At 26.0% G+C, this 13,101-nt stretch overlaps 1 protein-coding gene across 1 annotated transcript in view; it reads right to left on the reverse strand.

Moving 5' to 3' along the window:
* LOC111636080 (cytoplasmic dynein 2 heavy chain 1-like) overlaps positions 1-13,101 on the reverse strand; it is a gene marked incomplete at its 3' end in the record, with an annotated part of 147,900 nt that overhangs the window by 36,999 nt on the left and 97,800 nt on the right. The window contains exons 25-26 of the mRNA XM_023381249.1: positions 3,544-3,815; positions 2,690-2,829 (exon numbers count right to left, since the gene is read on the reverse strand). Coding sequence (XP_023237017.1) covers positions 2,690-2,829; positions 3,544-3,815 — 412 coding nt within the window. The remainder of the gene's footprint in view (positions 1-2,689; positions 2,830-3,543; positions 3,816-13,101) is intronic.

The raw sequence follows: 13,101 nt of genomic DNA on the forward strand, positions 1-13,101 counted from the left end.
AACTTTGGGAAGTTTTTTAATACAATCCCGCAAAGGTTTCTGGCATAGTACATTTATCCTATGATAGATGGCGCGAGTGTATACAAGCATCGTGAGTTTGATCAATTTGAAATTGTGAAGACCATTTCCCCCCTCCAAAATATATCTCTATATATGCATTTGAAAACTGTTATTTACGATATTTGTAATAATTTTTGTTTAATCACTTTATTTCAACTATTTTTTGCTAATTATGTATTCGCTCGAACTTTGTTAAAACCTTAAGTGTATCCCGAACAACAACGAAGTTGTAGGAGGAAATTCGCCTATTTTACCGATCTAGGGATCCCGTTTTCCAAATTTTAATATCAACTCAAAATAACAATAAAACGGTTTATTATCCAACTATCAGAAATTTCACAACATGCCAAGGAAGAGAAGAAGGAGCAATTAAATAATCAAAATTGTAAAGGATTAAAAAAATATATATAAAAATAGGGAATATCGTACTTCTGACAATCGCTGCAATTGCAAAGTGGGCTAGATTTGGAGAATCATGCTTCTCACATGGACAAATGTATGTGGCCAGCTCATGCACCAGAAAACCTTCTGATTTATTTGTGTATGCCCCAGATGGAAAAACAAAAAATATCGTGTATCCACGAGCACTCCAATAAATAAATAGAATTGAAACGACACTTTGAAATGTTTTCCCGATGAAAATGAATAATAATAATAATGTAATAATAATAATAAATTTCAATAAAAATGATAAAATATAAATTGAATTTTATTATAACGAGTTTGCTTGAATTTTGTTTCTTCTGAGATCACAGCAATGAGCGACGGGTAAGCTAGTACTACATATAATGTATTAGAAGGGTTAGAAGTAGAAGTATGAAATAATCTAATTATCTTAATTAATCTAACAATTAATCTTAATCTTTGCTGTCGTTATTTTTTGCCCAAGCAATGCCAGGCTCATCTGCTAATTTGTGAAAACTTAGTTAACAAATACAATAAAATTTACTATATTAATAAATTACTGATAATATTATAATAAATACTAATGTAAAAACAGATTTGTTTGAATTTTAAAAAAATATATTCGTTGACAAAAAAGTGTTATGTATCAAGAAGGTGTTGGAAGCAAATTAAAATTTATTAGTACAAACATAATAACAATGATAATAAATGATTACAATATCATAGCAAAGGGACAATTTAAAGGAATATTTACTATCTTGTAGGACATCCTCTTGTCTGGAAATGATCAGATATAGAGGTCCACAGGTACAGTACAATATACTGTCCTGTAACAGCCTTCCTTTGTATGTTGCAACTCTGCCACTCCAGATTCCTCATTTATAAATTACTTAAGCTGGCATCCCAACTGCTTCCACAACTGCTGATGGGCAACAAACTAGAAATAAGGCAAGTCAAGAAATGTGGTAATGTGATAGACATTTCTGGGAAACCCTATATGTGTGCAGCAAGCATTGTCTTCTTGGAAAATGGTTATTTGCAGTTTTGTCATTCAAGACAACACATGATAACAGGACTTCCTGAAATACTGCTATGCCAGCAATGTCCTTTGTATCACCCTAGAGGTGATGACAGCCATACAAGATGGCTTCCCAGACCAGCACACCAGCTGTAAGGTCAGTGTGTGGCTGAAATTGAAATGTTTAACACTGATTCTTTACACTCCGAACACAATGGTTGTTCATTCCCAAACAGAACTGAGAATTTTAACTAAAAATGATATGCTGCCAGTCCATAGAGTCCATGATTCTCTGTCAAGGCATCAATGCAAACAAAGTCAACAATGTTAGAGTGCTAATGACAAGATGGTGTAGCAGTTGCCATTCACGCAAATTTGTCTCTGCTAGTCACATGTTAGTGGTATGAAAAGAGACAATGTTCTTCAGCAAGGCTCCCACCCATTTCTATCCAGAGATGGATGAAAGATGGACAAAAATGTTATTTCAGCTGTTTGTACTTCTCTCACAATCAGATGAGCATCTCTCCTAGTGGTCTGTTCAGAATGCCCAGAACCTGCTTTCTTTGTATGTGTGTCGTGACATATCCACTGCCATTAGCACCTTCTCACAGTCAAAACAGAATGGCTCAGATGGCAGGAAATTTGTCAAAATAGCCATCCTGCTTCCATCAGCTTAACGATAAAATTTCAAACTGCCATCAGCTATGCATAATGTTTTTGGTGCAATTTCTTAAGGTGTTGTAAATCTTGAAGTGCACTTGCAAAATTGGCATTGTTTTTATTACAATTTCACAAGAAAGGCAAGTTCAGCATGGTTATGACCATCAATGCTGATATGCAGCAATGTAAATGATATTCATGTCATAGGAAGTTTTATACCTAGAAACTGATCATAACAAGTATTTATTTTACTTGTATTTATACATATGTATTTTCTTGATGCATCACATCTCATAGTGTTAGGCTTTGGAACTAAATTTTTCTCCTGTGGAGATGTTTTTATATATTAGAAATGTCAGTATACAAAATTTAATTGCTATATATTACTCCATACATTGTGGAATAGAAGTACTAAAATTATGATCACAAGATACTTCAAATACATAGAAATATCTAAAACGTTTAGCTAAATTTTGAAGGCCTACAAATAGTTTGTCATGATTCATTAATGTTTAAAAAATTAATTAATTTAATATAACAAATCACCTTGAGTCAATGTGAGATAGCATTTATCTGTAAGTGGTGTATGTACAAGTTTAGAAGGATTTCCCTGATATTCATATGTATATTCAAATTCTGCATCTACCATTTTTCCAATGGCAACACCATCACTTCGTAAATAAAATCTGTCGAATACAGGAAAAAAAAATCATCATTAAAATTAAGAAATATATATATAAATAATACTTTTGAATTTATTGGATTTCATATCTAACTAAGATTTTAAATAGAAACTTTTTGATAAATTATTTAGTATTCACATAAATTTCCAGCCTGAATTTAAAATTAGTATGCAAGGTTAGTAATAATTACAAAGTTGCATCAGAAAATATCTGCAATGCTTTTGTAAAAATCTTATATTAATAAACACTATTAATTTCTCCTACAGGTAATACAAAAACTTTATATATAATTAGGAAATAGTTTCAAGTTTAATCAGTTTTAGTATGCTTGTAATGCAGTTAAAATGATCACTCTACTTTTCATTTGTACCAAAGAACAAAATGCAGTGATACAATTTTGTGAACTGAAGGAATATTAGAGATAGTAATCATCATAGACTTACAACATAATTTGGAGAGAATGTTTAAATGCAGTGGATTGTGAATAATATATTATCTTAAAAAATAATCATACAAAAATCATTGAAAAACAAGCAAACATCAAGAAATACAAGATAAAAAAAAATAAAAAGCATTTCTTCTTGTGTAGAAAATAATCATCTTATCTGTTGAACATTACAAGCATGTATAAATAGTGATCTAAATTAAATTTCATTATCATATCTGCTTTAAAGGATTAATTATTTTAAAAATTATATAAATGTAAAACAAACTAACCTCAATTGTTTCTGCCAATACCAATCATTTAAATTTTTCACTTTTTTATCAATTAAATGTTCAACAATAGCTATTTCATGAATTGTATCAAGAATAAGTGCTTTTAATTTTAAACTCAAGATATAACTTTCAACAGTTGATTCTGATAAGTCAGTGTTGGTAAATGAATCTAGTTGTGCTTTCATTTCATCCAAAAGATGATGTAAAGAATTATTCTGGATTGCTTTCTCACATTTTTCTGTGAACAATATTTGTTCAGTTAAGCAAAGAATCTAAAACAGATATAAGCAAAGAATGAAAGATTAATTTAAATGAATATATATTTATTTCTGTATTATTATAATATATATTCATATATGAATATACATTTTTAATTATATATATAAAATAAAATTATATGAATAACTAAATTCAAGTTAAATTTATTAACTGAAAAAATATATAAAAAAATGAGTTTAATAATTTATTTCATAACTCATTCATTATTTAATAATTTAATGATTATAAATTAGAGATGTTTTAAATAAAAATTATTAATTTAAAATAAAGTACAACTAACAATAATATCTTTAATTTAAACAGATATCTTTCTTTAGAAAAGAAAAATTTTGCTCACACACAAAATCAGTGAGTATATAAATAAGTTTTGAAAAATAATTTCTGATTTAAATACAAAACTAATTTTTATTATATAAAACTTTAAAATTTTTTTAAGTTGATTTGCAATTCTAAAATAAATTGAATATTACAACTCATCTTAGACTGCAATTTCTTACTAACTAAACACACTCAAGAAAACCTTTAAATATGCAGCCGTATTTATTAAATTCTAACGTTTTTGGTCATATTCAAGTTTCGATTCTTTCTGTTTTTTCTTGAGAAAGGTCATTGAATATGACCGAAAACATTAGAATTTAATAAATACGGCTGCATATTTAAAGGTTTTCTTGAGTGTGTTTAGTTAGTTTGAATATTGTTTTCTTTTTTGGGATCCCATAATTTACCAGAACTTTAATGAAAGACTCTTTATGAATATTGAATGATATTATTTTACAGAAGCTGTGATTCGGCTAAAAAGACAAGAGTCACTGTGGTACCTACACTGTAACAAATGTCATTGTAAAATACATAGAAATAATGTAAAAATATTATATAGAGTTAAAAATTGTTTTAAGAGAAGAATGATAGAACACTTTTGTATTGTTGAATATGTAAATTTGATAAATCAGAATACTGGCATGAATGTGGATGCATGCTAGGAAAAAATCACCCAGTATAAAGGGAACAGGATTTGTTGATGTTCATTTGTCCACTGATGAGGCTTTGTAAGCAAAATGCATTTGGAAGTTATGAATTTAATAAACAACAAGTTATTAGCAGTTGAAGTATAGTATCTTTTTGTTAATTGTTTGTCCGCTAGCATAAATCACTCGAAATCAGATATAAAAAGAGTAGTTTTACTTATATTTAATCTGAAAATAATTTTTATTTTTAGAGTTTACAAAAATTTTTTAGAAATATTACCAATCCCATTGTTTTAATTTTTTCTGAACATTTATATTATTTTACAGTTTTATAATTTACCTGAGAAGGAAAATTAGAAGGATCCAATCCGCCTTGTCCTTCAACTTTACTAATTTTAAGACTTTGTTTCAATAATAACTTCAGTGTGTTCTTCATTTCTTTTGCTAACTCTCCTAACCACACCTAAATAAACAAGTAAAATTTTATTACTTCATACAATGTTCATTTTATATTTAATAATTATAATTATAATTAATTTTTTTAAACTATTGAAATAAGTAGTCATAGAAATGTGTAATTTGACTGTTAACTAATCTAAGTTACTTTTTAAAAGTTATATAAAATTAGGTGAAAATCAAACCCAAAACTCAATAATCTAATATTTCAAAGCTGGATATTTTAAGACTCTATACAGTCTATATGCTGTTTATCTGACTCAAATGGGACTGGGCCCAATCCAAATGACCAAAATCCACATAAATAACAGAGTTTAGATGTAGATTATATTTTATTTATTGCACATCATATATACTTTTACAACAATATTAAAAGTATAAAGCAAAAGACTTATCTAATATAATATCAATTTGTTGTTTTCTATCAGATGGTACAGTACATGTACATAACTAATCCTGACCATTTGTGTGGGGTAGAACTTCTCCTTATGATTTTTTTTAAGGTCAACCGGTAATTCAGTAATTAGGCTTAGAACTCTGTAGGAAAACCAAAGGACTAATTTGAACTGAAGTAATTTTGATATACAGTACTGTATTTATTTCTGTTACCAGATCCTCAGTTATAAAGTTGCTGGTGTCCAAAATTGGCAGTGAGCCAAGAGAAAACAGTATTCTTACAGCTGCAACATATAGCCTACTCAGGCAAGATATACTGTACCACTCACAAGTTAGTTCTTTGATTTCTTTGCATATATAGGTTTTCTGTATGTCTATCTTTCTTATTCCAGTAAACCAAAGATCTGGATTAATGGGATACAGATAAATGGAGTTTCACTGTAGTCAGAAATAAATCTGGCTTTTAGATATTTAATTAAATTACATGCATTTGTTCAATTTGTTGATTGTTAGGATAATTTTAAAATCTCACTATAATAGAAATATCTTGGAATACATCAATCTGAAATTTAAAAAATTATAAAACAGATAATCTTCTTTAAAAATTAATAAAAATTTTATTTATTATACCATAAGTTGCAATCAATGATGCTCTTTCCATTTATATAGCATATAGCATATAGATCATTCTTACCAGCAGCAGTAACCACATAAAGTATTTTAAATAATTGGTACAATAATAATATTTCATTCAGACTAATATGTGATCTTTGTCTATCAAATTGCTATTATTATTTGTAATGATGGAACAAAATCAAAATTTCTTTTAATATGATTAAATATGAAGATTCTACAGAAAAAGAAAGAAATCAAATTTGTCAGCTATCTGTTTTATAAAAAATTGAGTGTTGTTTCTATATGTTTTTGTACATTTGTAATAGATTCAATTCTGAAGTTTAATTGCCAAAAGTTGTAAAATATTTAAACATTTCATGTATATTAATGAGTAAGCTAATTAATTTATTATGAAATTTAAAGTTACTTTTAACATTGTCCAATAAATATAAACAAATTATTTAGATGTATAATATATCAAACTTACTTCAATATTTGGTGTAACTTGAATTTTATGCTGAAGAGGTACAATTTCTTCTTCAACAGATTTTATTGAAATAATATGACTACACTCCTCATCAAATTCTACGGAATGTATTCCAGCAAATAATTTTTTCAAATGTGATTGAATAATACGTGGTTGAGTTGCCTGTCCTAGTATTTCCAGCAAATCTTCATCACCAATAAAATAAAATCGTGGAAATATTGATCGTTTATCCTATTAGTAGTAAAACAAAGAAAAAATTATTATTTAATTATATGATTTATCATTAGAAAACTTTTAAACATATTTTAAGATAAAACAATATTAATCTTTCATATTGGATATTTTAAAATTTGATAATCATTAAATTATTTTTAATTAAATGTAATTTATTTATTTAAAGTATTTCAAGTAACAGGATAATGTTTTTATTCTACTTATATTATAAATTGAAATTTTTGAGTAAAATCTATTAATAAGTCCTTACATTTACATATAAAAATTAAATAACTGAATGATTTTACACAAAACCAAATAAATGAAATAGAATAATCTTAGAAATAGGTTTCTTAAGTTATCATAAATATTTCTCTTTGAAGAATTGTTCTTAAGATAGTTTTTTTATAAGAATCATTCTGAAATTAAGAAATAATTCCTTTGATACATTTCTTAACATTAGGAAGATTATATTAGGCTTATTACAGTTAATAGAACAGCTATATATAGTATATACAGCTAGATTTAGGCAAACTTTTTAAAAATATATAACGGTCATAGCTTCAAACTAGTATGACTACTTTTAGCAGTCCTGTTCTACATAAAATTATCAGTCTCATTATTAAAAAATGTCTATATATTATATTTTATACCAGTACACCTGAATTCAAGTAATTTGAAAATAATCAATGTATATCTTGTAATTCTTTCTAAATAAAAAAAAAAAAACCGAGAAAATCTTTATCAAATTAGCATTTAATATGAGATGGCATAGATTATCAAATTTTTCTTATATCTGTAAAACAATATTATAAACACTATTACCATATTTAAAATACACTAACACAGCATTTTTCAGCCTTTTTTGAACCAATGTATATAATTCGTCTCTGTAATCCAAAAATTTCTGGTAGACGGACTCACAGCAAAACTTTTAGTTAGGAACTCACTTTTATTCTTTAAAAAATGACATATGCATTTCAGGTTGGTACATACATCCAACCACTCCTCAGTGCTAATTTTTCAAAAAACAATAAAAAGCTATAATAATCAGTACATGACATCACATACATTACAAAATATTTGTACATACTTACTCTTAAAAATAAAATTTGTGTGTGGTCTACCAATACATCTAAACACCAACAATTGTTTCTGATCAATACACCTTAAAATTATCGTACAAATTTAAAGAGCACTTGAAGTGTTTGCATTACATTACTTCTAAAAACAAATTACATTATGACAATTTTGTAGACTTAACAAAAGCATGAAAAAACAATACCTTACATACCTTTAAAATATGAATAGTATACTAACAATCCAATACCTCACAATACATTAGAATCCTTCATTTAATAATATAATACTATTCATATTTTAAAGGTATGTAAGGTATTGTTTTTTCATGCTTTTGTTAAGTCTACAAAATTGTCATAATGTAATTTGTTTTTAGAAGTGATGTAATGCAAACACTTCAAGTGCTCTTTAAACTTGTACGATAATTTTAAGGTGTATTGATCAGAAACAATTGTTGGTGTTTAGATGTATTGGTAGCCCACACACAAATTTTATTTTTAAGAGTAAGTATGTACAAATATTTTGTAATGTATGTGATGTCATGTACTGATTATTATAGCTTTTTATTGTTTTTTGAAAAATTAGCACTGAGAGGGGTTGGATGTATGTACCAACCTGAAATGCATATGTCATTTTTTAAAGAATAAAAGTGAGTTCCTAACTAAAAGTTTTGCTGTGAGTCCGTCTACCAGAAATTTTTGGATTACAGAGACGAATTATATACATAGTAACATACAGCAGTCCAGTTATATAGTAAAATTTGTGAAAAAAATTTTGCAGACGGTGGTGTTTTAACAAAAACTTTTACTAGATATTAAAGAATTACTATAGATGTAAATTGTAAAATTATTATTATCATTTACATACAATAATATTTAAATGTAAATATAAGTAATTATTATAATTATTTTATAAAAATAAATCTTTGACAAAAATCACAGAAAATCATGATATCACAAAAATATTACATATAGGACAGAATAAAAAATCAGTCTTGTAATTACTAAAAAATTAAATTAATAGTGTTTACTACAAGTATAATTTTTATTGTTGTTTTTAACTGTAATTATTAATAAATACAAACCCTTGACAAAAAGAAAGTTTTTTAACACAGAGTGGTAAAAATTCTCCGTGGACTGGTTAAGAATCTCCGAAAACCGGTAGTTGAGAAATGCTGCACTAACATACACTATTACCATGTTTAAAATACTTAAAAGTGTATATATAACTTTAATATATATTTGAACAGTTTAGATAAGGAGAGTTAATGATAAAATGAATTAGCATTATTTAGAGACAATCAATATACAAGACAATGTCATATTCTAAACTGAATAAACTACTAACAGTTTTTCCAAAAAAATTCTAATCTAACAAAAACTGTGTATGATTATTATATTACTTAAAAAATGTTTCATTTTTAAATTGCAAACTTACATAAAACAGTAATATAATTGGTTAAAACTCTTTATTGTATGTATCTGAACATAACATCAAAAAATGTGAAATAATTTTAAAGCATTTTTAATTTTAAAAATTCTTCCATTTCATAGTTAGTAATGTTTGTAAATTTCCAGAAAAATAAATGAAATCTCTGAGCTTTACTTATTATTAAAAAATTCCCTAACAATTTCCAGCTTTCTGAGTAAGGGAGAACCCTGATTTAGCTAAATAAAAACTTATTAGATTATTTTTATTAATTTTAAAGACAAAGCTATGCACATGAGTGTTTTCTGGGTTTAATCCCCATTTGAAAAAAATTAAAAAAATTAAATAAAAAATGTTACTATGTTATTAAAAAAGTATATTGTATGTAACTTTTATTTTGTACCTATTCTGTTCCTCTGTATTGTATTACTCTAATTTTAATCTAATCTTATATAAAATATATTGTAAAAATTAATAAATTACAAGTATATTATGGAAATAATGTTCTTTTTTTAAAATTGTATTCTATTGAAAATTCTATGTATGGGTCTGTTAAAAATATATATCATTATTTTAAATTTATTAATTTTAAAAGAATAGCATTTAAATAAATACCTCCAAAAACTGATTAAGAGCTTTCTGACATCTATGTAACTGATCTATAAGATTATTTAATTTTGAACTTAATCCTGAGTAATTTGTCAGTGAAATAACATGCAAGTCTTGAGCCACATTATCCATTATAGATCTGAAACAAATATCAAAATAACAATATATAAATATTTATAAAAAATATGTAATAATATATTTTATCATTATTATTTAATATAATTTAATTTTTATTAATACATTATAATATAATACATAGATTATACAAAAGTAGTTTAAATTGAATGTTTTGTGTCAGAGATCAAAAATCAATCTTCTCTAAATGTAATGCAAACCTTGAATGCCTGAACTCTGAAAATTTGAAGAGTTCACATGTTGGTTCTCTCATCTGAAAGCCCAGAAGTTCAAAAAGTGTTCGATCAGAAGGTAAATTCCATTTCAAAATGTTTATATGAAGTTACAGTAAGTCCTTGGTTTACACAAATTTGAGAATAAACAATTTCAATATTTATTGGCAATGCTATTTATTAAGCACTGCTTTGAACATACATAAATAGTGTTAATGTCTAGTTAATATCAATTGATAGTGTGTGTATGTGTCATATTGAATCAATTTGTGCTTTGATGAAAGTTCTACTGTGTTAATGAATCTACATAGTACTTATTATAATGTATACATTACATATATTTTATATTTGTGTACTTGATATTAAATGAAGTTTTCTCAAAGTTTTCTTTTTGTAATCAAAAGCCATTTAGCTTTAGTTATCCTTTACAATTAATATAAATGACAAAAAATGTCTTGTATTTAAGCACATTGCAACTCATGATCTTTAAACTTGAGAAAAAACCTTTAGATCAAGTTAATTACATAAGTTGAAGACTTAAGAAATTTCTCAAACTTTTTATATTATATATCAGAAATGGCTAAACCTCGTCATGATAGGAGCCATATAATGCATATCAGAAATACATGAGAGCTGCATTGATATATGGAAGCCATAACAAAAAGGTCTAGAAGAGTTATGGTGATTATAATTATTTGTTAGTTATTATTTAAAACATATTTATATATTAAGTAAAACATCAATAAAGTATATTATATCTTAAAATATATTGAGCAAAAATATAAATTNAAAAAGTTTAATACTCACAATAATTTTTCTTTAGTTTTTATCAGTTCATTAAATTCAATTCGTTTTTCTTTTATTACAGTAATGGCCATTTCTACTTGATTTATACCTCCATTAAATGCTTCATTTTGAGGTTTCAATTGATGCCAATGTGCTGAAAACCTTTCTATTTCTTTTTCATAATTTTTTAAATCATTTAACACTTTTGTTTTTAATACTTCAATCTATTATTAAAAAATAAAATATAATCAAAATAATATATTCCAAGAATAAGTTCCTCTATCAAGTTTATTAAATAAATAAATGCATAAAATACAAAATTTTTACTCATATTATTTTTTATTTAAATTTATGAATATAATCAATCAAACTATCAAATTATTAAATTATTTTGTTTTAATTAAATTTAAAAATTTAAGTTTATCAATTCAAAAAAATTTAAGTTAAAGTAAACTGATGGATTGTCTTTTTCCATCAGTTTATTTTATTAAATATAAAAGAATCATTGATCTTTTCAAAAGTTAAAGCAAGACAAGAAAACATGTATAACATTTGACTGAAAGTAATGGCCAACATCATATTATGGATAAACTATTCATAACAAAAGAAAACGTGATTTATATCTAAAATTAACATCTATCATACAATTTTGCAATATGAAATAACATTTATATTGGCTATGTTGTAACAATGTGGCAATAGCAGGCATGAAACAGTTGTGCAATCTATGCTTCATTGGGTACAAAAATTCAAAATAAATTTCTACCACAAGAGAATTTTCAAACTTTTAGAATGAAAATAAATGCATATATATTAGTATGAAGATTTTATAAAAAAAATAATAAGTAAAGAATAAATAAAGGTATAATCCTTTACCTACTTACACATCATTTTTGACAGTAAATAATTTCTAGAAATTCAGCTGGTTTAAAATATTTTTTAAATGAAAACCCATACAAATACATGCCTTTTATATTTCTTAGTTAATAAACAAATACATTTGTACCTAATCTTAAGGTAAATTTAGTTATCCCTTTGTCCATAAAGTTCTGAGACTGATTTAATATCTTTCCTTAGGTAAACATTGTGTGGTTTAGGATATTACATTTCAGTAAATGGATATTTATATGTCATGAACATTAGTTTTCTTGACCTCCAATAGACAGCAGGGCACTGCAGGAAAACTTTCATGACATGTCAGTGGCACTTTTTACTGTGAGATGAAAAGACATCCAAATTAAACAGAAAATTAATATCATCTTCTGTGTGAAGCTAGACAAAATAGCAACATAAATATTGCAGCTTTTATGTGTTGTTTATGATGATAAAGCTTTAGCTTGGGTATGTATGTTTGAGTGGCATGGGCAATTCATGTCAGGTATAATGTCAATGGAAAATGACACAAGATCAGCCTGGCCTTCAAGTTTATGGAATGAAGACAATGTGGTTTGCATCAATTACTAGTTATTCTTCATTATTATAATGAATTTAACTCAATAAAAAAACTACAAAATAGAGTATAGTTTAGTTATTAAGAATGATAATACATAAAATTTCTTAAAAATTAAAAAATTACATATTTTAATGATTAATTCAAAACAATGCAACTAAATTATAAAATAATAATATTTTTATATAACAGATTAATTCAATTAGAAAAGATATTATGCTATAATTTGTACATAAGTTACCTGCTGAGTAATTAATTCAGAATGATCATCAATTATACGTTCAAACATATCCCATTGCCCTTGGAGACTGCTTAATTCAATAACTGCACTTCTTGACCATTTGCCCAAAAATTCATTCTTTATTTGAACATCTTCATAAAGCTGCAAAAACTTTTCAACAAAATTCAATAATTAAAATTAATTAGACACCAAATGACATTTCTAAT

The sequence above is a fragment of the Centruroides sculpturatus genome, unplaced genomic scaffold, assembly GCF_000671375.1.
Source record: "Centruroides sculpturatus isolate CEXI.00-Female unplaced genomic scaffold, Cexi_2.0 scaffold962, whole genome shotgun sequence".
Classification (NCBI taxonomy): domain Eukaryota; kingdom Metazoa; phylum Arthropoda; class Arachnida; order Scorpiones; family Buthidae; genus Centruroides; species Centruroides sculpturatus.